Source organism: Lissotriton helveticus, chromosome 8 (assembly GCF_964261635.1).
Source record: "Lissotriton helveticus chromosome 8, aLisHel1.1, whole genome shotgun sequence".
NCBI lineage: Eukaryota > Metazoa > Chordata > Amphibia > Caudata > Salamandridae > Lissotriton > Lissotriton helveticus.
The window spans coordinates 467263303-467287209 of NC_136069.1; the positions used below are offsets into that span (position 1 = coordinate 467263303).

Here is a 23907-nt window from a genome sequence, read left to right on the forward strand (position 1 = left end):
CGTATATGATGGGCATCCTCGTGTAGATGGGAGTAAGAAATTCTGCCTCTTTCTCACAGATGTGACCTTTTTCAACAGCCTCTTCCACCATGTGGAGAATACGGCGTTTGAGGGCCGGTTCAGGGTCTCTCAGGATTTTTTCATAGTAGTCTGTGGATGATAGAAGTAGATTCATTTTGTTGATGTAGGTAGGGGTGTCAAATATGACAATTCCCCTGCCCTTGTCACAGGGTTTGATGGTAAGGGAGTTGTTCCTTTTCAGGGACTCAAGGGTCTTCTCTTCATTCCTAGACAAATTGTCAGGGGCCTTGGGGACATATTTTAGAATTTTGGTTAGTTTACCGGTGACTACCTTCTCAAAAATGCCAAACTCATTTCCAACTTCCTCCAACGAGGGGGTGAAGTTGGAGGGGGGCTTGAGCCCAGATTTATTTTCAGAGGCTTCAATAGGGGGCCGTAATTGAAAGAATTTTCTTAATCTGATCTTTCGAAAGAAAAGATATAAGTCCTTAAGGAACTCAAACTTACTAACATTTGTTGTAGGGACAAAGGACAAACCCCTAGATTGAAGTTCTACCGTCTCCGGTTCCACCTCTATATTAGACAGGTTGAAGACAGGAATGCTTTTTACCTTAACCTGTACTGATGTTGTCGGGTTTGAACATATATCTGGGGTTGGCCCTGACCCTGATGTTGATGCTGATTGCCCTGTTGTAGATTCCGGGCTCTTGGTCTGAAGTTCCCTAAAAAATGGTTAGGTCTGGATGGTCTATCAAACTGTTCCTGCCTGTTCTGATAGTTGACATTAGGATCATAATTAGGGTCATAACCGCCAGGGCCTTTACCCTCCGAATCAGTGGTGTCCGAAAAGGTCGTCACACGTCTATTCCCCCATCGGGGAGGGGCACCTGCTGGGTTAAGGCCTTCTGAGGAACTGTAAAAGTTGCTCGCTAGATAGGGATAAGCCCGTTCCTGGGAGAAAAAACGGATGTCCGTTCCTGAATTTCTCAGTTTTTTTTCTTCAATAGATAGTCTGAAAACGAGTCCAATTCGGCCTCAATTTCCTCTAGTTTTTTCTTTCCCAGGTCGACCGTATTCTCTTGTTTAAGTTAGTCCTCCAGCTCCTCGATTTCTTTATTGAGGATGTCTATGACCTCCCGGGCGGTTTCGATGATGAGCATCATCCAGTCCCTGGAGCAGCGGTTAGAGATAAGGGCCCACTTTTCCAGGAACTGTCTAATCTCAACAAAGAGACCTGGGATGTTTCGAACTCTCAGTCCGATAGGTATGGTTCCTGCCTTGAGATAGAACGAGGGCCTCATGGCCTCGAATCAGGTAATCAGCGCTGCAGCGGATACTTCGCTCCTGGCAGCCCACGGGTATTGCCACGGAATTGCTCTACTGCGACATGCTTGGCTTCGCCTTACTTCTCTGAAGCAAGGAGGCGCACCAACGCATTTCAAATCTCCTGTTCTCTGGCACGACTCTCTTTGGCTCCCATGCGGACGACGAGATGGCCCGCAAGAAGACTGAAATGGAGACTTTGAAGGCTGTAGGTTTAGAAAAACCTAAGGGACAGAGAAAGACCTTCCGACCTTTCCAGCGGTGTTATTCCTCTCAGAGGTTTCAGCTGTCTCAGGGATCCGAGTCCAACCAACAACTGCAGTTTCAGAGGTCTTTTCAGCCGTTTCAGAAATGCTAACAGTGGGGACGATCCAACCAGCAGTCTGGACAAGGGAACAAGGCTCCTGCTGGTTCCAAGCCCTGAAAGGTTTCTTCCCCCTCGTCCGTTATCCACTCCGGTGGGGGGAAGTATTCAAAACCATCTGGCAGAGTGGCAGAAAATAACTCCGGACAATTGGGTGCTGAATATTGTTTGCAGTGGATATTCGCTACGTTTTACAAGTCCTCCCTTGTCGATTCCTCCAACTCGATCACGTTACATACTCCGCGAGTTGCAGAAGGAGGCCAACAGCCTGTTACAAAAAAGGGCGATAGAACCGGTTCCTCGGGCTCAAGGAGGAACAGGACTGTACTCTCTGTTCTTTCTGGTCCGCAAGAAAGACAAGAACGAGTTCAGACCCATCCTGGACTTGCAACAGGGCAACAAATGGGTTCGCAGAGAAAAGTTTCATCAAATCTACCCTCAACTTCATCGGGGAGATTGGCTATGCGCAATAGATCTGCAAGATGCTTATTTTCACATGCCCATAGCGAGAAACCCGCAAGTTCCTGCGTTTCACCGTGGGCAACAACCATAATCAGTCCTCCTCTGACATTTTCCAAATGCATGGCCATGGTGGCTGCACATCTAAGGAAGAACAAGGTGTTCGTCTACCCGTATCTGGACGACTGGTTGATCAAGGCAGCTACTTTTCAGGAAGCGCAACAGCATTTCAACCGGACTTCCAATCTCCTACTTTGTTTGGGGCTCTACATCAACCTCACGAAGACTGTATCGGCTCCTGTCCAATGTCTACAGTACCTGGGAGCCACCATCGCTACACGCACCGCAAACGTGTGTCCTTCAGAGGAGAGACGCTTATCGATCCTTCGGAAGGCTCAAGCTCTCATGACCATGCCCTCCCCGATGGTGAGGAAGGTATCGTCTCTCTTAGGCTCCATGGCCTCCTGTATCTTCCTCACTCCGAATGGACTCCTCCATATGAGACCTCTGCAAGAATGTCTGGAGGATCAGTGGTACCAGACACTGGGGGATTGGGAAGACAGAATTCAGCTGTCGCAGCAGGCTCTCCAGTCCATCCGATGGGGGTGGTCTTCGTCAATCTCCTCCGGGGGTTTCCCTTCCACAAGGAGATACCAAAGCAAACCATAGTGACGGATGCTTCTCTCCACGGCTGGGGTGCACTTTCCGACCACCTTCATGTACAAGGCACGTGGTCCCCAAAAGAGACCAAGTACCACATCAACTGTCTGGAGCTTCGAGCAGTCCATTTGGCGCTGAAAGCCTTCCATCCGTCGTTTCACTACAGTTCCCTGCTTGTTCAGACGGAAAATACAACAACGATGTTCTACCTCAACAAGCAGGGGGGCTCAAGATCTCGAGTGCTGTCTCGGGAAGCCCAGTCCATCTGGAACTGGCTGTTGGTCAGGAACTTGACCCTCACAGCAACTCACCTGCCCGGTGTTCAGAATGCTCAGGCAGATGCGCTCAGCAGACTCGTGAAAATCACGAGTGTGTCTTAAACGACAAAGTGGTGCGACACATCTTCGAAAGATGGGGTACTCCGAAAGTCGATCTGTTCGCTACCGCAGAAAAATGCAAATGCCGCAACTTCGCCTACAGGTTTTAGGAACCAGGGACTCTGGGGCATGCCCTATGGATCAACTGATCAGGTGGCTTTCTCTATGCTTTTCCACCAATTCCCCTGATACAGACAGTATAGTGGCCCTACTCCACAGGTCTCTCCTGCCACATCTCCATCTTCCATGCCGACGGGACCTTCTGACGAAGTTCGGCGGACAGATGGTGCACCCCAATTTATCGTCGTTGAATTTGGCGGCATGGCTCCAGAGTTAGTACAGTGCGGACATTTGAATCTCCCTCAGGACTGTATGGAGATATTGAAGGATGCCAAACGACCATCTACACGCACGTCATATGCAGATAAATGGAAGAGATTTTGCATCTGGTGTGCCTCGAAGGACATGGATCCTACCTCCTGTAAGGAAGATGTCATCCTTCATTACTTACTACATTTGGCTCAATCTGGCCTTCAGTTTCATTCGATCAAAGTTCACCTGGCAGCTTTAACTGCTTATAGGAAATGTCCTTCACAAACTTCCTTTTTTGAAATCCCAGTCATCAGACATCTTCTTGAAGGATTGAAGAAAGTGTTGTGATCCTTTCACGACTGATGAGGAACCGTTTGAACCCAGATATAAGGCTTCTCTGCTGCATCTGTCTTGGAAGACAGCTTTTCATGTGGCCATAACTTCTGCCCGCAGGGTTAGCGAACTTCAGGCATTATGTTGTAAAGAGCCTTATACAGTCTTTCATTTCTCTAAGATAGTTTTGAGGACACAACGTTCCTCCCTAAAGTTGTTTCAGAGTTTCATGTGAACCAAACTATTACACTGCCTACATTTTTTTCAGAATCCCTCTTCTCCTACTGAGAGGTCGCTTCATTCCCTTGATGTTAGGAGGGTCTTGAAATTCTATTTGGACAAGACCAAGGAGATCCGTAGATCAGACCAGTTGTTTGTAAACTATGGCTCGGTCCGAACTGGTCTAGCAACCTCCAAACAATCCATTTCTAGGTGGATTGTTTCCTGTATTCAGCTGTGTTATCAGAAAGCCAACAAGCCTTTGATTAGTTAGCCTAGGTATTACTCTACTAGAGGTAAAGCAGCTACTGCTGCTTTACTTCGTAACATACTTATTTCAGAAATCTGTAAGGTTGCCACTTGGAAGTCAGTCCATACATTTACTAAGCGCTACTGCCTAGACACTGATGCTAGGGCAGATGCTCAGGTTGGGCAGGCTTCACTTCGAAATCTATTTGCACAATAGTGCGGTTGTTCTCTGTTCTGCCACCGCTGGTGAGTTGCTTTGGGGATGGGCTTGCTAGTCTATTCACATGATTATTACTATACACGGAAATCCCCTACAAGAGAAGGAGTGGTTTCTTACCTGTAACTCCAGTTCTCTTGTAGGGGTATTTCTGTGATAGTCATAAGCAATCCGCCCTCCTCCCCGGTTGCAGACACAGATGTCCCCAAGACTCAGCAGGCTCTGCTTCTTTACACCTTCAAAAAAGAACTGAAAGTAAATGCCTCTGGCTGTGCATCATGGGATACTGGGGGTCTCTGGAGACTCTTAAAGGCACAGTATCCATTTGCAGGCATATAATGGCAGCCTATGGAGGCTACTCTATCCATTCCTTTTCATCTCTATATTAGAAAAAAGAAGCTTTGTGAAGGGTGGTTTCTATGTGTAAAACTCGTTAAATTGCTCAATTTAAAGTTACATTAGCTATTTTTTTCCTCACATGGGCGGGACAATTCACATGATTATGACTATCACGGAAATACCCCTACAAGAGAACTGGAGTTACAGGTAAGAAACTACTCCTTCCCGTTCATTTGGGCCTCCCGGGGGCATTACTTTCCTGGAATTATGGATATTCCCCACTGTCGAGAAAATAGTCCGGGTGAACTACTCCGAGCTCCTAGCTAAGGTAGAAAAGGAGCTCCTCACTTAGGGGAAGAATACGATGTTGTGGCTGGGTAAGCTGTCTGCTATCAAAATGACTCTCCTACCCTGTATCCTATATATAAAGCAGACGCTCCCACTCCAGCCTCCACCTAAACCAGTGGCTCAACTCCAGCAACTCATGGGGGGCTTCATATGGGGAGGGAAGAAGGCATGCATGGCTCTCCTCCTGATGTACCTGAAGCAGGAAGACGGGGGACTTAAGGTCCCATACTTGGGGCGATACTTTGAGGCAGTGCAATTACGCTACATGACTTAGTGGTACAAACTGGAATCGGAAAAAAAAGCACTGGTGCTTTATTGACCGTGCTATCGCGGGCATGCATATTTTAAAGGTCTCCTGGCTCCCCAAACAACACTGACCAGTCGCGGTGTATGTCTCCCCAGTTTTGAGGTCTCCCCTCGTGGTTTGGGACAGAGTGCAGGAGAAGTGCTGGTTATCATCCTCTATGTCACCCCTGACCGCCTTCATCGGCAACCCTGACTTTCCCCCAGCTAGCAAAGGGAATGTTTACTTGAACTGGCAAGAGGCCAATTACAAGAGAATAGGTGACCTTTTCGATGAGCGAGGTGTCATGGACTTCCCCAAATTGGTGTCGGGCTTTGGGATCCCCAAAGATGCATACTGGCAGTACCTGGTGCTGCGCCACTAGGTTACCCAACCCCAGGTGCATCCCCATTCAGGTCGCCCCCTCACTAAATTCGAGACCTAGTTTATCACCCGCACTTCAGACAAACATTTACTGTCAGACATTCACACCTTTTTGAACAAGCCCACGAACAATACTAAATCTCCGGCTCATCGGAGGTGGGAATCTGAATTAGAATGGGAATTTTCCCCAAAGGAATGGCGGTACATTATCCATAGGGCCAGAGCCTCCACCTGCAGCACTGCTGGTAAGGAAATGTTTTTAAAGATAGCGCACTATTGGTACCATACCCCTGTCTGAATTGCACGATGGAAGGCAGGGGGCTATGATAGCTGTCAGCGCAGATGCAGACAGCTTGGCACACTAATAAACATCCTCTGGCATTGCTCTAAGATACAGAACTTCTGGGACTCCATTTTACCAGACATCGGTGATATCCACCACACCAAAATACCCAGATTCCCTATTGGGTCTCTCCAATCCCCTTACATATCCCCCTAGATCGTGTCGGGGTAGAGCGATCACCTTAGTATTAGGTGCCGTCAAGCAAGTGTTGTTGTCTAGGTGGGGAATGGAGGATATCCCAATGAAGTTGAACTGGCAACTAGGGTTTGGGAGGTAGTGGGCTTGGAGAGAATTACAGCAGGGCTCTCTCACACATTACCCAGATTTGATAAGGCATGGGGCTCCACTGTTACATATTTAACTTCCGAATTTGTAGAACTCACTTGCCCAAGATATCTGCAAGTCCTCAGACTCCCTCACTGTGACTCCCCCCGGAGAGGAACAAGCCCATGTAGATGGGGAGGCCTCCCACTGGCTAGAGGCTCACTCGGTCGGGATTCAGACCGTACCTAGACCTCTGATCTGACCCCTTCTTTTCCATCTCTTTGGATACTTTTCTTTTCTCTTTCTTTTCTCTCTATAAAGTATTCATACCTTTGATCACTTCCCACCGTCCAATGGTTGTAGGTGGTGATCTTGTTTACCCTGTCATAAAATAAATAAAATATTTAAACCATAAACTAGGCTTGGAGAAGCAGGGATGCCCATGATAGTGACCTAATTCTTGGAAGACTTGGCCGCTCAACAATATCATATGCAGATGAGGGCCAACTGGTTGTGCATTTTGATCAGAATGCATCACAGTAATTGTTCAGAGTATGAAACTTTCTTTCTACCATCCTGCAGTGGATGAGCAGCAGTTTTGTGAAATGGATCATCAGTGCGGCTTAGCTCTTAAAAGAAATACCCAACCATGACTCTGTTTGCCCCGTCTTCTAGGTGGCCTTCCATCCCCGAAGCGGTATCCTCCTTTTGTTTTATTACACACGATCTGCTAGGAACAATTATCCCCTTTTTACCAAAATCACCACAAGCACAGATCACATTGTCCTGTGTACTGGCAAACATTGAGTAATGCAGTAGTCCTTTAGGACATTGCAGTTTCTAAATTATAAGTGATGCAAAGTATTGCTGTCAAAGTTCTGGGGTGAAAATAATTGACCAGTGTCATTGGCGAGACAAAAGGTGTGTTGGCTGCTCATAAAACAAGGTGCATCCTGCAACCGGTTGGCAGCCTATGGACATATCCTATAGACACTCTTTAATGGTATATCAATCTATCTGTCTGTCTATATATATATATATATATATATATATATATATATATATATATATATATATATATATATATATATATATATATATATATATATATATATATATATAATTAAAGAGTGTCTCTGGGGGCACCCGTGGGACCTATATAGATGTTTAGGGCAAGTAATATGCCTCCCCTGGCCCCAAGAAGCTGTTTTAAAAAAAAAAAGAAAATTGCCGGACTAATGGGGGAGGGACAAACTCTTCATGGCTTTGAGGGTAGGGGGACAAACTTTGCCAGTGCTTGATCCTTTCTGGGTACTATTAAACTCCTTAATGTAGTAGCTCAGTGCTCACTACCAGTCAGTCTATATATGTGTGACATCACTAGTGATGTCACACATATGGGATGGGCCTTGGAGGGACTCCTTAGTCATTACCACCCACCCATTCACGCCACCACCAGAAAAAGCGAACCACAAGGTGTGGTCTGTAAAGGAATGGACTAGAACTGTTCCTAGTTCACCCCCTCCCTCTTCCCACTTTCTGATTCAATTTCAAACAACTCCCAAGTCTTTTCCCAGTGCTTCTTTGTTCAAGAGAAGCATTGGGAAACGTAAGAACTGTGTATCTATGCCCCAGAAAGGAGCCTGCCTCTATTTTGGATTTTCTTTAGCCTAAGATGAAATCCAAACAGGGCCTGTTTCCTCCCTGGGGCACAGATACACACACAAGTGAAAACATGTTCCTAGCCTCAGAAAGAATCCAGACCACACTTTTAAATTTCCTTTAATCTCATTCACACAACAATTTTTCAGTGATGTAAATGTGGTGTGAGGTAGAGATTTTCAGTACTTGCTAAAGGCAAATTCTTTTAACCTCCAGTTTATTTATGGTAGAATTTAAGCAACAGTTCTATCTGGGTACCCAACATTTTGAAAAGCTACTACTATTTCATATAAGGACACATCATCAAATTTCACCTATCTTGGATCTGTGTGTTATGAGAATTTGCGACCATGAGGCATGATATTCATGGATGAAGCAGGCATACTATAAAATGTGTGCTTTTCAATAATAAAGTAATTGCTGTACTTGAATATTTTGTCGGTTCTACACATCTTAGATAAATATACATTTGGGGTTCTACACGCCTAAAATTTCCATTGTTTTCTTTTGGTCTGTGTGCCTAAATCAGCATTCCCTTTGTTTGACACTTGAACTAAACCAGTTTCTGTCTGTTGTCTAACGTCAACAATCTCATCTTCTCTGAAAATCAAAATAGTAGTGCTTTGATAAGGAATGTGTTGCCCTCCTCCGTACTACCTTATATATATCCATCAAGCGGGTGTCAATGCCATTCCTCTAGTGGACTAGCTGGACTTGGAATGACATTTGGTAATACAAACCTCAGTCCATCTGTTTAGACCCTGTTTGACAAGGTCTAGCCATTGTTTTTATTATCAAATGACACGGAGAGCTGGTCTGATTGTGTGACGTGCCTATTTAACTCTAGGCATTCCTTAAAATCCAGGAAAAGCTAAACTTTCTGAGGAATGTGTGAAAAAATGCTGTTGTTCACCCAGAACCTGCAGAGAGGGGGCAGAGGAGAGACAGAAAACTAGAGCTCAGATCTCTGGACCCACCTGTAAAAACTGCCAGCAGGCACGATCATATTTCAAGCGGTGGAGCAGGTGATACTTGTAAGAAATAGAAGAAGAAATCAGATTTTTCCATCTCTAAATTCTGCTTTTCAGGTCACTAGAGGCAGTGGAAACATGATTCGGACTGGCCCGCTCTGTGTTTCTAGTTCCAAGTGTTTCTACCCACCCTGTTATCTCAGGTTCAGTTTGGACCAAGAGTAACTTTAACATTTTCAGAACAGTGTACACGGTGCGTAAACTTATTGTCCTAATAATTGTCCTATTAAGTGATTTATCAACTACCTTACTTACCAACCTTTCACGGCTTAAGAAAGCACAAGGCCTGCGCGCAGAAAGGGGCAAAACATGTTTTGGCTGTCTTTTTGTTTAAGTCACATTTCTAGATGAACAATATGAAATGGAATCAAAAGCATTAAAACTTGTGATTAATCCGGATCTTTCTAATCTATTAAGGAAAACTATTGCATTGGAAGATTTAGTTTCCAGCTCTGTCCCTCATCAAGGTTAAATGAAAGGAGGTTGGCCCTTTAGGAATGACCCTTTGGTTTGTTCTGAGGGACCCATTGTCTTCGAAGAAACACTGAAATGTTTCACTTGCTTGAAATTCTCTACTATGTATGATAAGTACTGGATGGAAGCTTTGTAAATGGCCTTGAAAGGTGCTCTGAGAAGGGCTGACAGTTTAATGGTTAGTTCCCAATGAGCTTTAGAGCCTTTAAACGGTTACACATGTTTTTATTGTCCTCTCATGATGTTATTCACCACTGCACATGAAAAGAAGGTTGACTTTTTAAGTTGACTGGGGTGTCTCAGCATTGCTGTTAGGTGGATCTGGATGGATAAGTGTTTGAGGCCTGACTTTGCGAGTTGCATGGAATAAGACAAATACTGTTGTGGAGTGTTTGCCTGAAGATCCCGGACCTTTGTGCGGGCCAGTATTGGGAACCTGTTTCTCTTCTTGGAGGTACTCCTATACGGGGGAAATAATAAGGGAAAGAGATCCCTAACTGATGCTATGTTATGCAAAAACGCTGCTAATGCTAGAGCAAAACTGAAACTGCATGCAGTCTGATTTCCCACGCACTGGGTGCTGTGACAAGGGAGAGGTAGCCTGTTCTCGGAGTGCGGAGGAGAGGGCAGTCAACTGGCCAGGCCCAGGACCACAAGCCCCAGCAGCCCTGGCGACCGTTGCCACGTCATCCCTGCGCCCGTAGGCACATAAAGGCAGTGGCGGGACGCGTCCAGGCATGCCCAGGCTGCGCCCATCAGTGACAGGGCCATTCTCCTAGGCCGTTTTAGTCGCTGTCGCCAAACCTGTAAGTGACCACCACAAACTTCTCCTGATATACCTATTATACTGACTGTAACAGTGGCCACGTGCTCTTTGAAAATCTCCTTGTGTTATCTCCAAACCTGTGACTGTGACTTAACAGTACCTCTCTGGGAACTTTGCGGTGGAGGGTGCTCCCTTTGGTTTTTGAATTAGCATCTCTGGTGCCCTTAGTGATATTGAAAGTTATTAGTCACACGTTTAAAGGTGGGTAAAAGAAAAGCTCAGGGCCCAGAATCACATAATAAGAGGCCCTCTAGTGTGGTCTGCCACAAGTCATTGGACAGGATTGAGACTATCCTAACCGAGTGCCACGACATAGCTTGTTCCAGCTCATTACACTCCATCTCTCTGCCGATAGTCCCACTAGCCCGCCGAATGCCCCAGGCTCTTTGATAGGCACCTCTCCTGAACCTCCTCTAGCAAAAAAATTAGCCAACAGATATCTTTAAATGTTTAAAAAGCATAACAAAAGGCGCATCAAGGCTGCAGTTATTGGACCCTCTGAAGCGGAGCCTAGCATATCTATTACTCCACTCTGTAATGTTTCAAAAAGAGCGCCTAGTATAATACCGACTGTACACATTGAATGCCATAATAGATTTGATGTACTTGCAACTGAGGAAAATGGGATAGGGGCGGGTGGTAGTGACCCCGAAAAGTCATTCTCAATCTCTGCTGTTGAAATCCGGTTATTAAAAGATCAAATTAAGTCACTGAAAGATGAAGTAATTACTCCTAAGAGTGAAGGTAGCCAGCTTGCTGGCGAGGATAAATGGTGAGAACCTGGCCCTATCAGAAACCATGAAACAACCAACAAATTTGGCCTCCAGGGGAGTTGAAGTAAGTAGCTTGGCAAATGCAAACTCAACCCAAGATCCCACACAAACTAGATGTACTCATTTATTGACACACACCACTGAGTACGGTAGTTCTAATGATACTCCCAGCTTAATTTTGAGGAATACATCAGGATTTGTCCAAGGTAGCGGGATTGACAGAGGAGTAGTTGTTCTAGATTAAAAAAACGTGTTTAAGCAAGACTATGAAAGGGCACAAGATAAGGAGATAGTAAGGGATGGTGTTTATATGAGATCCTGGGCATGGCACAATCAAGCGGTGATCTATCTCACGGAAGTCCCAAAACTTCCGTGAGATAGACCAAGACTATCTCAAGACCAGGTCATCTATTGGTTTATGTCTACTCGACATTGTTATTCAATCATTAGAGACGATATACAATTGGTAAAAAGAGTTCCCATGCAGAAATCAAGTTGGGACATGATTGAGGATAGCTTTTACGACAAGGGCATTTTCTCTGGAATGTTGTCAATTGATTCACACATAATCTCTCAAGCACCTACCCGTATCTCCATTAGATACAGATCCCCAGCTAGTACGCCGTCAGGCCTCTGCTTTCGTCCTGTTCTGGAACCTTTACTATGCCACCATTGACCTCTTGCTGACCAGTCCCATTAGAACTGCCCATCTTTTATAGGGGCGATTGGAGAGGGAAGAGTTGACCACTCTTAGAGAAGCAGACAAAATCAGTAAACAAGGGTGGGCTTGTAAGTGCCTTAGTGACACCACCATTTAGCCCCTCAATAATTAATACCCCTGCACCACCTGACCCCGCTGTTGGCTCAGTGATAATTTGTGAACCCGTCTCTGTGGACGAAAGTGAGGGTGTGATTGCCCCAATTTCTGGGGATGTGGTAGGGAGGATTCTTTTAACTGCCCATTGAGGGTTCTTGTGTGGAATGTAGCTGGGATTTCACAGCTACTGGCTGATCCGGATTGGTGTTCTTTTGTAGGCTCCTTCGATGTAATTTTATACCAGAAAACTTGGAGTCTGCATTGTCCACATAGAATTGGCTTTTGTGCTTACGCTACTAATGCCACGAGAAAAGAGCTGGGCAGACCCTCGGGAGGGCTAGCGGTATGGGTATAAAACAAACTAGGGGTCAAAGTTAAACTCTTAAATGTTGACTCCGAAGAAATTTTAGTGCTGGAGCTTACTTTTTCATAGTGGACAGAAAACGAGGATATTTAATGTATATAATAGAGTGCTGCGGGCCAGGGCGGAGACCAATACACTGTGTACCCTTGACCTCGCTTTGTCTCACTATTCATACAGCACCCCTTCATTAGTAGCAGGTGACTTCAACTGTATGTTTGAACCGCTTGCCCCGATCCCCTCAGATTTGACTGATGAGTGGGACAGAGAGTGGCAAATACCACAACTAGATCTCCCCCTCGCTAGGTTGTCCAAGAGTGGTGCCTAGTTGTTAGGTCTTACTATGCAGCATGATTTGAGAGCCACAAATGGGAGAACTAACTCTGATCTCAATGGGGACCCTACCTTTAGTTTACCAGGCTACGAAAGTAGAATAGATTATTGTCTGGTATCTCTCAACCTTTTCTTCTTGAATCAGAATAGCAAGCAGTGTCTCAGAGATATCTCTATCCTTAGTGGAAGTTGGGTAGAAATAATATACATTACCTGAGAAATACATTTCAGAATGAAACCTAGAAATATACATGTGTATATAAAATGTATTACTACATGCATAACATAGCTAAGCATAAAGATCATTAAACATGACACTGAGATGAGACATTAATGCACGAACAATAACTAGTACAAGTAACTAGTAGGATCAGTCAGTTAGATATATATAATGCAAGTTACACAAACACCGACATTTAAAGAGGCTCACCTTATTGGAGCAAATGTCGAAGCACCGCCTGACCAACAGCTGCGTCACTGCGCTGCGCGATGAATTGCATGTCTCTCAGAACTGACCATTTTAAGGAAAACGTCCAAAATGCATACACTGCTATGAAACACACATATGTTGTATTTCACCTTTTTGTTAATATAATGGACACTCAGGAGTCCGAGTACAGTGATATTTATCATCATCAAATGAGATGCAAAGGCTCATGTTATTTTGTTCTGCCACTGTAGGAAAAGAATAGATTATTCGGACTCAAGTGAATCATCAAGTTCAAAATTTGACATTCGTAAGTATGCTTATGATTTTATTTGTTTTTAGTTTTGCCTGCTTACTAATCTTACTAATGTTCACGTGGAACTGGCTGAAAGTAAGAAATAAATAAACATTTGCATTGTTCTGAAAAAAGGTACATATTCTGTACATACAGGCATGTCCAAAAGCAAAATCGTGCACACAGTCCCCAGAGCAGGGGAAAGGCAGTGCACATTGGACTGTGTCACTCGAGTGACGGTGTGATTCAGAGTTTGCTTCAGATGGCCAGTAGATGTCTGTAGCACCGCAGGATGCAGAGTTTGGGCTTCAGCTATGTTGTCCACCAAGTCAGTGTGCACCCCGCACATATTGCATATGACCTTCCACTGTGCACAGCAGGACCTGTGTGTCATCATCCATTCCCTGCACCCACTATCTGGAGCCCCAGAAACACCCATCAGTTGTCTCCCCAGAACCACTGGCACAACCTTCAGCCGTGTGCAGTGGATCTTGGTGTAGGATGGTTATTGACCATGTCATGTACTCTGTCCCTGTAACCACGTACCCTGCAGACCACAAACTGCCCTTGCCAAAAAGAGCCCAAGAACCCACCATAACTGGTCTTCTGCCTTGCACTGCAATAATGGGAGTAAGGCCACATCCAGTGTTAAATTTCCTGAGCTGAAGTGGGCTTCTTTTTTAAGTGTTTCTTTAAAAATGTGAAAGGAATCCATGGATCCAAAATGAGGCTTCATCTTTAACTCAGATACGCGGGACCCTGGAGGTTTCTAGAGATCCTGGATCCAGGTTTGGAACCATGGATCCCACAGTAAAAAAAAGACTTTTCGAGGGGGTCTTCCCATTTCTCACCCATCCCCCCCAACCCCTGCACCTTTCCTGTTTAATGTTAGAGCCTTCTCCCACCCCTCTTATATCCCTTCCACTAATGTTTTTTGTGTGTGGATGGATGTGTATACACATTATCTTAGATTATAAGCTTCAGAAATTTCATACCCCTTATCACATTTAGAAGGACCAAGCAGCTATCGCAGTGCATGGTAAAATAACACAACAGCTAGAAATAGGACAGGCATTTAAAACATTGGCCAGACAGAAGGTAGACGTGACATAGGAAATAAAAGTAAAAGCTGCTGATGAGGGTTCACTGATCTAAAGCCGAAGAAGATCCTAGCACTCAGGACATTCAGAAGACCAGCGTTTGGTGGCAGAACCCAAAATGAGTAGAAATTAGAACACAAACCTCTATGGATGGGCTCATAATGAAGGTTTATTCTCTCCCCTACATCATTGCCTAATTTTGACGGTAGCACGGCTTTCCAAAACAAAAACACCCGGCAAAAGAACATTGCCACGAATTCTTAGTGCAAGTCAATAGCTACACATTGCAACCACCAAAGAAGTGACACTCACCACATCCTTCAAATGCCTGTTCCACAATTGTAAGTACACACATGCCCACAACAACCATGATTACAACTACAACCTTCTCATTATGACAGAAACCTGGATGATCCCTCAAGTCATAAACTATTATAGGCTCTCACCTAACACATTCTGTTTTCTCACCTTCCAAAAAGCTGCAAATAAGTGGGTGTTGATAATGCAAGCAGATAAGGAGGTGAAAACACACTTCCCCTATGCGCCATAGTCGTCTTTTTTCTGTGGTTTGTAAATTACACTTTTAAGATATCTTGAACTCTGTGTAATCCTCAGCGGTCTACACAGTGACACTGTTGGACAATGCAATGATCTGATATCCTTCCAACTTGTGTATTTCACTATCAACATAGGCAGAATAAGCATCTTCACAAACTTCCTTAATGTTTAAAGTGAATACAGATAAATTTAACCTAAACAAAACACATCTTCAATAACAAACCTGACATTCATACACATTGACAACTCAATACCAAAAGGTACAAAGAGCAATAATAAATGGACTCTTCTACTAACCTGAGCTATGGTTAGAATTATAAAAGACAACCACACCTCGAAACAGACGAATTAGACGCACAGATACAATTCTGCTGGCACAACCATTACACTCACTCTTTCATGCACTGAATAGCGAAAAACAGCTCAATAACAATTCTGACCAAAGCAGAGATGTTGCCGTCTACCAACAAATCTGAATGGGAGCGGTTAGTTCATAAGACGGTTTTCCCCCTAAATCCTAATATATTTATCTGTAGGAATAAACTGCAGATTCTGAAGCAGCAGGCAAGTTCCTATCCTCCTGTGCTTAAATAGGGCCTTCTGCCATCTCTCCTCTGGTTTCATCTTGGATCCTGGCTTAAGACTGTGTTGATGAACGTATTAACCTGCAGCTTACTCCTCCAGTGGCTTTACCTTGCGAGAGAAGGGAGTCAAATACCCTTTGACATACTGATGAATGTGACCTCTAGGTATCTAGGTGGGCCCTCTAAGCACCTGGCCCCTTTTTGCTGCGCTTACATATTTCAGTGCCAGTCCTTGCTGAATACCTTCATCGATGCTCCTAGATATACCTGCAGATTTGGTATGAAAACAAGAAAAATGCAAGTGGCTCTGCAGCTTTGAAGGCAAGAGTGTGGAGATTCTGCAGACAGTGCTAGATGCCAGAAACATCCTGAAAGTAAAGATTGGCAAGATTTGATGCAGGTGTAGGACTGTTATGACCCGCCGTGAGGATGGTGACAGACCCGGTAGCGTTAGTAAAAGGATGGACCTAAAATATGAAGAGTATGGTAGGAATACTAAAAGCTCAAGTAAAAGACCTAATGTGACAAACAATAGTTGGTCAAGTGCCAAAGCCATGATTAGAAGTTAGATCCTAAAGTATCAGTTTAGCCACTCACCCACCCTTTTCTATAGGGCAGTGAGAGCACGAAGCAAGAACACACTTGGGATTCATGCAGGGGTGTAAGAGCAGGAGAATTTGCATGTTGACCATCATTTTCATGCTGACATTTGAGACTTTTTCTTGTAATGGTGGATACCATGTACTACAGGGCAAGTATTTTCCTGGATCATGGTCGGAAAAACCAGTTAATATAGCATTCTGCTTCTGCACTATTCAGCATACAAAAAACTGGCAGCGGTAGGGGCATCCTGCTTTATTGTCGTAGTGATGTGTTTTATCTGTCTTCATTATGCAGGGTGTCAACCAATATTTTGAGGTCTGTAGTATTGCAAGCATTTACCAGCACCCTCTCCGCCTTCCTGGCTCCAAACACGGCGTGCTTTATTGATGCAGCAGATTTTTGATCAGCAGAACTGGGGCATACCTTGATGTAGTGGTCGTTTATGGGGTGCCTCATTTCCAACTGAGTGGGCTGCAGAGGCCTTGTGCTGACTTACTTTAACGTTAAATTAGCAGTCACAGTTTCCAGTCCTTATGCCTGAAAATCCTAATGTAAAAATCCTGTGCACTGTGACTTCTAAAATAACTAAGGATCTGACATGTAATATTTTGGGTACTCCATCTGGTGTAGGTAGTCACTAGACTGGTATTAGAGAATACATGATTGTCTTCTTTTCTTAGCTGTGGTAGCTTTCCCATTTCAAATTCTTATCTCAGGTTAATGGTACACAACATAGGAGCGTGGTCGCGACTAAGAACTCTTGAGGTGTCTTGATAAGAGTTTATCTTTAAATTGAGATGCTATGAATAGCTACACATTATGTTGAGCATCATGTACATTATTATAATGTGGAGTTGTAGAGAAATATGCTATTTCTGATAATTTCTTTTTATTAGACCTTATGATGCTTAAAATAGCCTTAAAATGCTCTGTGGCTAGTGCCCTTCGCACATTCACCGGCTGTCGTGAATAGAGTGCACCGTGGCTATCATACTAGGGGTATCTGCACATTTGCTTGCTGTCATCATGAATAGTGGGGGTGCATGGTACCAGACTGAAAATATTTAAAACATATGGTGGGTGCAAATGCCACACTGAAACAGTTGGAGAGTGCATTGCTATCCTCACTGGCATGAAAGATAATAATCCTAGGGAAGTACATTAAGTACTGATTTAATTGTTTTAAAAAATAAATATTAGTTCCTCCAAAGTTCCCCATTAAAACCCTGCTAGCTCAAACTATTAACCATGAGAATGCGACTGATCATTCGTAGACCATAGAGATGACTCGAGTGCTGCCTGTTTAGCTGCAGTATTGGCATTGGCAAGAATCCCTTAATCGGGGCAGGTGTGTGTGTGTTAATAAATATTTTTTTTTTCTGCAGGGCCTGCACAAAATAACCTTGGAGAATACAGTGCTGTACCTTCCACGGTAAGACTATATAAAAATAATGGCCTAAATTGAATCATAAAAGCCAACTTTTGGTTCCCACTAGTTCTGATAAACATTTCAAGTATCTCATCTTTTTGATTATTTGTGTTTAGGCCTTTTCTCCAAATGTGTCTCTTTGAACTCCTTGTAATGTAATGTAAAAAAATGTATAAAGCGCGACTAACACCCAACGGTTTCTTGGCGCTAAAGCATAAGGAGACAGACATTCCGTAGGGCGAAGAGCGTTAATTGTAGGCATTACAAAACAGGTGGGTTTTAAGAAGGGACCTAAAACGGGTATAAGGAGAGGCAAGTCTTAGGCCCAAAGGGAGTGCGTTCCAAAGAAGGGGGGCAAGAAATGAGAACCTCAGTCCTCCCTGTTTTTTGCGTTTAAAGGTCGGGACCTGAAGTAAGGCCAAATGGGAGGAACGGAGATTGCGGGAGGGGACGTATGGGTGCAGTAGTGAGGAAATAAAAGAAGGGCCTATACTAGCAAGGGACTTAAAAATAATACAACCTAGTTTAAATTTGCAGCGCTTAGAGACAGGGAGCCAGTGGAGGGATTTTAACAAAGGACGGACATGTTGGTGTTTGGGCTGATGATAAATGAGCCGTGCGGCCTGGTTCTGGACAAGTTGTAGCCTCTTCAGTTGGTATGCCGGTATACCAACGTAAAGGGAGTTGGCGTAGTCTATCCTAGAGATGACTAAAGCCAACAGGACCAGGGTAAGGGCCTCAGTGGTCAGGAAGCGGGCAATCTTTCGGATTTTCTTTAACTGGAAAAAACTGGAGGAAACTACCGCGTTGATCTGGGGCTGCATCGTAAGGTCATTACTGATGATAACCCCAAGACCTTTTTACTGTGTTGACAGGATTTGGGGGAGGACCCAACCTCGTGGGCCAAAAGGTGGATTTCCATGGATTGGCAGCCCCCCCGACAAGCACCAACTGTCTTGTCGGGGTTGAGTTTCAGGTGATTCACCCCCATCCAGTCACTGATGTGACAGAGGGTAGACCGAAAGTTGTCGATGGACTGGTCCGCGGAGTTAATATCGAAGTCCAGCTGGATGTCATCCGCGTAATTGAACGCGGTGACACAGCTACCTCGTAAGGATCGACTAAGGGGAGTCAGGTATAAATTAAAAAGAAGAGGGGATAAGAAGGAGCCCTGTGGGACGCCGCAAGTCAGCCCGACCCCGTCAGCAGAAAACTGAGAGAGACGGACCGCCTGGCGGCGGTTGCTCAAAAAGGAGCAAACCCAGTCAAGGGCGGTGCCCCGGATGCCAGCCTCCCCGACACGGCCGACCAAGATATCATGGTCGACCGTGTCGAAGGCGGCCGACAAATCCAGGAGCACCAGAACCTGACTGATGTTAGAGTCCCCCCCTCTCCGCAGTTCCTCCATGACTGAGAGTATAACAGATTCCGTGGAATGAGCGGGTCTAAAGCCGGCTTGTTGGGAATCGAGAAAGTGAGAGTCTTCGATAAAAGTGCTCAAGATGTTAGTGACGTGAGACTCAAGAACTTTGCTGAGGTAGGGAAGGAGGGAGATGGGACAAAAATTACTCATGACCGTAGGGTCTGCCGTAGGTTTTTTGAGGATGGGCACAACCTCAGCGATTTTGAATGACCTAGGGACTATGCCAGAGGAGAGAGAATTGTTCAACAGCGCCAAAGGGGGGGAGGGGCAGGCTGTGAAAGCCTCACGGAGGATCAAGGGAGGGCAACAGTCGGTAGGGGATCCAGAGGCAACCTTATTTAGGAGAGCTAGAAACTCCATCTCCGAGATTGGAGGAATCTGAGTCAGCTGCTTGGGGTTGGGAGAGGGCGGGGAGGAGTCAGGCCTAAGGGGATGAAGCGGGGCCAGAGACAGAATGCTGTTTTTAATATTGGCGATTTTTTCCACAAAGAACTGATTTAAGGAGTCACAAAGTGCACGGGAAGGGAGAGGTTTAATAGTGACCCTATCTGGGTTTGACAGCTCCTCCACGATGGAAAAAATATCTTTGGTTTTGGTGGCGGAGTCAACAATCTTTTTTGAAAAATAAGACGTCTTAGCTTGTAAGACCGCTGCTTTGTACTCTTTGAGCAGGGTCGTAAACCGCAGCTTCATGTCGGGAGCATAGCCGCATCGCCAGCGGCGCTCGGCCTGCCTAAGACCCAGCTTCAGGGCTTTGAGGTCCTCAGTGAACCACCTTTGAGCGTCGTGAAGGCGCTTAAGCTTAATCTGTTTAAGCTGAGCCACAATGTCACTGGCTGATTCCAACCAGTGTGTGAGGGCAGAAGCTTGGGTGTCAATGGAGCCGAAATTGGGGGGGTCGGAGGTTCTGAGTAAGGTGACAAAGTTACTGAGATCGGCCCTATTCCAATTCCGGGCCGAGAGGTTGCCCTCCAAAGTTCTGCTAGGGCAGAGGGTAGCCGTAAGAGAAAAGGAGATTATAAAATGGTCTGACAATAAGCAGGGTGAGATGAGGGGGGCAGATATGTCCAGGTTGGAGGTCCAAACCTGGTCCAAAGTGTGACCCTTAATGTGGGTTGCTGATTTTATATGTGGGAGACAATTCATACTAGACAGGAGCTCAGAAAATATAACAGAGCAACCACTCTCCTTCATTAATTGACAGTTTCAAGAGAAAGTTAACTGTCTGTTGGTCTTAGTATGCACAGTAGTATGAAGAGTTGGCATTTGAGTCTTTCTGTTCTATTTCCTTTAGTCTTGTTTTATTAAAGCCTTATAGCCCGCCATAGCGGGCTATACCGACTATTAAAGGCCCGCTCCAGCATTCGGCTCGGGCATTTAACAAGGGAGCGAACTTTAATAGCCTGTATAGCACAGCTACGAAAGGCTATAAGGCTATTAGAACATTCTGCCACTAGAGGGAAGAATGTTCTAACAAATAAAACAAAGGCTTCAGGGAGCGCGAGGGGATTGAAATCCTCTCAGGCTCCCTGAAGCCTTTGTTCACAGCCACAGCTGTGAACAAAGAATCATTGAAATGTTGGAGCTCCGGGCTTATACCAGCCATTATAACCTCTGAGCTACTCCTTTGTTTTCAATGGAGCTCCCGGCATTCCAATGTTCTAATAACTTTTATAAAACAAAAAAGCCTTTGTCCCACCTTCCTTCTGTGTGGTCCATCTACCCTTTCCTGAATTTGTACATGGTATTTGGTCAGAAGGTTTGCTGTTTGTGGAATTGGTATATTTCGACCTCAGCATCCCAACATGTTTTGAGGTTGCAGCTGTGGCCTCACTGTTTCAACCCTGCCAGATGTCTGTACATCAGTGCTTGAGTAAAAGTTCCCTTACCTCCCTGAGGGCCGTTTCTGTAAGTAACACTTCAGTGCATGGGTCTGACATGTAGTTGGCCAGGTCGTGCATGCGGTGTTACAATACAGGGCACATCAACTTAGTGTTGCTAATATGCAAAGGAATTATACGTCCCATCGCTATCATCACCCAGATATGGTGGTGGTCCAAAGAATGAAGGCACCCGCACTTTTTTTGGTGAGTTTTATATAGCGCGAACTAGACCTGAAGGTATCGGAGCGCTTTACATGAGCAACATTTGCGTTACAGACGGACACATTCATTTTTGTTGGGCACGGTGAGGTAAAGTGATTTGCCCAGAATCACAGGATGTTGAGCATCCCTGCCGAGACTCAAACCTGGTTCCCCAGCTCAGAGTTTGACCGCTCTAGCCGTTAGGCGACATCCTCTACCCTAATTAATTCCTCCCCTGAACAGGATTTTATCCAGGGGAGGAGAGGCTGGATGTGCCGTTTGGGGGATGGAGCAATCTACTTTTTGATTGAAAGAGTGAGTTTCATCAGGTGAGGATAGATACCAGCATTTGAACTTTTCAAAGCAGGTGTATTGGAAGACTCAGCAGGTGAATGTTTTTGATTCACAAGAGAGAATAATACGTGACTAAGATGTGCATAATAGGCCTCAAAGATAACTAAGGGCATCATTTAGAGGTTGATAGTAACAGGACATATTTTGTTTATCCTGGATGCTCCACTTCACACACCTCTTGTGTCCCCACCGCACTTCCACTGCAAAATAGAAACGATCTACAGCAACTTCAAACAACAATCAGATACCAAAGATCTCATCACCAACCTGACCGCCACCATCCGAGACTGACACCTGACATAATAGAAAACTCTCCCTGAAGAAGCCACTGCAGCAATCATATAAACTGTACGCTCTGGGGCCCCACCACCTATACAGCTTGGAAGGAGCATCAATCAGCAACACCCTCACACACAACCACCACCTTTCCACAAGACTGTAAACAAACTGCAGTCCATTCTTTCCTCAAAAACCCTTGGCCGACCTAAGAGAACTGAACAACCTTTGTCCCATCTCTCTTTTCCCTTACCCAGTCAAAATGATGGAAAAGGCGTGCTGGACCACATGCAATCAGGATTCTTGAGCAACCGCAGCACAGAAGCAGCACTTATGGCCATAGACAACATCCACACTATATTGGACTGTGGGGAAACTGCAGCCATCATTTTACTCGACCTCTCCGCAGCCTTCAACAAAGTCTCCCACCACATCCTTGTCAAACGACTACACGACATAGGCATCCAGGACCAGCGCTCAAATGGATAGGCTCCTGCCTCACAAGAAGAACACAGCGAGTCAGACAACCACCCTACACATCTGAATCCAAGAATCTGATCTGTGGAGTCCCTCAAAGCTCATCACTCAGCCCAATCCTGTTCAACATCTACATGACTCTGCTCACCATCATCATCATTAGATCCCAAGGCATCACCATCATATCCTACACCAATGACACCCAACACCACCAGAACCAACTGCATGATCAACGTAGCAGACTGGATAAGATCTAACTGCCTAAAATTTAATTGGGACAAGACGGAAGTGCTGATCTTCAGTAACAAGAACTCTCAATGGGACTCCTCCTGTTTGCCATCAGAGCTTGGACTAACACACATATCGGCTGACCACTGCAGAAACTTTGGAATCATCCTGGAGGATAAATTCAAAATCACAGCGCAGATTAACGTGGTCCGCTTCTCCTGTTTCCACATTCTATGCACTTTTCGCAACCTATTCAAATGGCTACCCCAGAACTCCAGCACCGTCATGGAAGCAGATCAGAATATCGTATTACGCTCTATGCTGGGATCTCCAACCATCTCATTTACTATCTCCAGGCCATCCAAAACAACGCAGCAAGACTCATCCCTGACCTCCCACGGCGCACCCATATCTCACCACATCTAACAAAGCTCCACTGGCTTCCCAGCCACAAGCTCAGCTAATTCAAACTCATTATGAACGCATTTAAGGCACTGCACAACATCAGTCCTGCATACCTAAACAACCGCCTGCAGTTTCACCAGCTCACCAGACACCTTGATTCAGCCAGTCTCTCACTAGCACACACCCCTGCATTCACAAAAGCAGAACAGGAGTCGGAGCATTCTACTCAATCGCACCCAAGACCTGAAACAACCTCCCCCAACACATCAGGGCCTCCTTCTCACTTCTTGAATTTAGCAATAAGCTGATTTCAAGCTAACTCTGCGGGGTGTGACACCTAACCACCAACCCAACATCCAAACACCTTGGCCTACACACCTGCTCCAGCGACTAGATACCCTCATGGGTGATTAGTTTGCCATACAATTCAATATAACATTTAACTTCAGGGACACTCTAAGTGTTGCAAAAACAAAGCCTCAGCTGGCCCCACCTTTGTAAACCCTTAGTAGGCGGCTGTTCTGCTACAAGATCACCAGAGTTAATTTCTGATGGCCTTTTCAATTACTGCTGGCTTTCTAGTTCTGATTTTTCTTCTTCATGACCACCATTACAATGACAAACAGGAACAAATGTGTAAATGTCCACAATGCACAGGTAGACAATCCTTGTGCGTCGGGGTTATGGTGGGCCAACTATACCTCTTATTGTATTGTGGCCCAGCCTACATTGCATTTTAGCCACAAGAACTTTCACTATGTTGGCAGTCCACTTTTGACAAATATTGCCTGCTGCAGGGAACTGAAAGTGTTCTAGGTGGGTCTATGTGGCTTGAAAATGTTCTAGGTGGGTTTCCACTGGCCTGTAAGATGCATTTTAAGTCCTAAATGAT

The 23907-nt window shown here is 45.1% G+C and overlaps 1 protein-coding gene across 8 annotated transcripts in view; it reads left to right on the forward strand.

Annotated features, from left to right (window-relative positions):
* Positions 1 to 23907, forward strand: part of PHF11 (PHD finger protein 11) — a 500916-nt gene that overhangs the window by 344564 nt on the left and 132445 nt on the right. For all 8 annotated transcript variants that reach the window (XM_078657356.1, XM_078657358.1, XM_078657357.1 and 5 more), the window contains 2 exons: positions 13454 to 13509; positions 17725 to 17771. In XM_078657356.1, coding sequence (XP_078513482.1) covers positions 13454 to 13509; positions 17725 to 17771 — 103 coding nt within the window. The remainder of the gene's footprint in view (positions 1 to 13453; positions 13510 to 17724; positions 17772 to 23907) is intronic.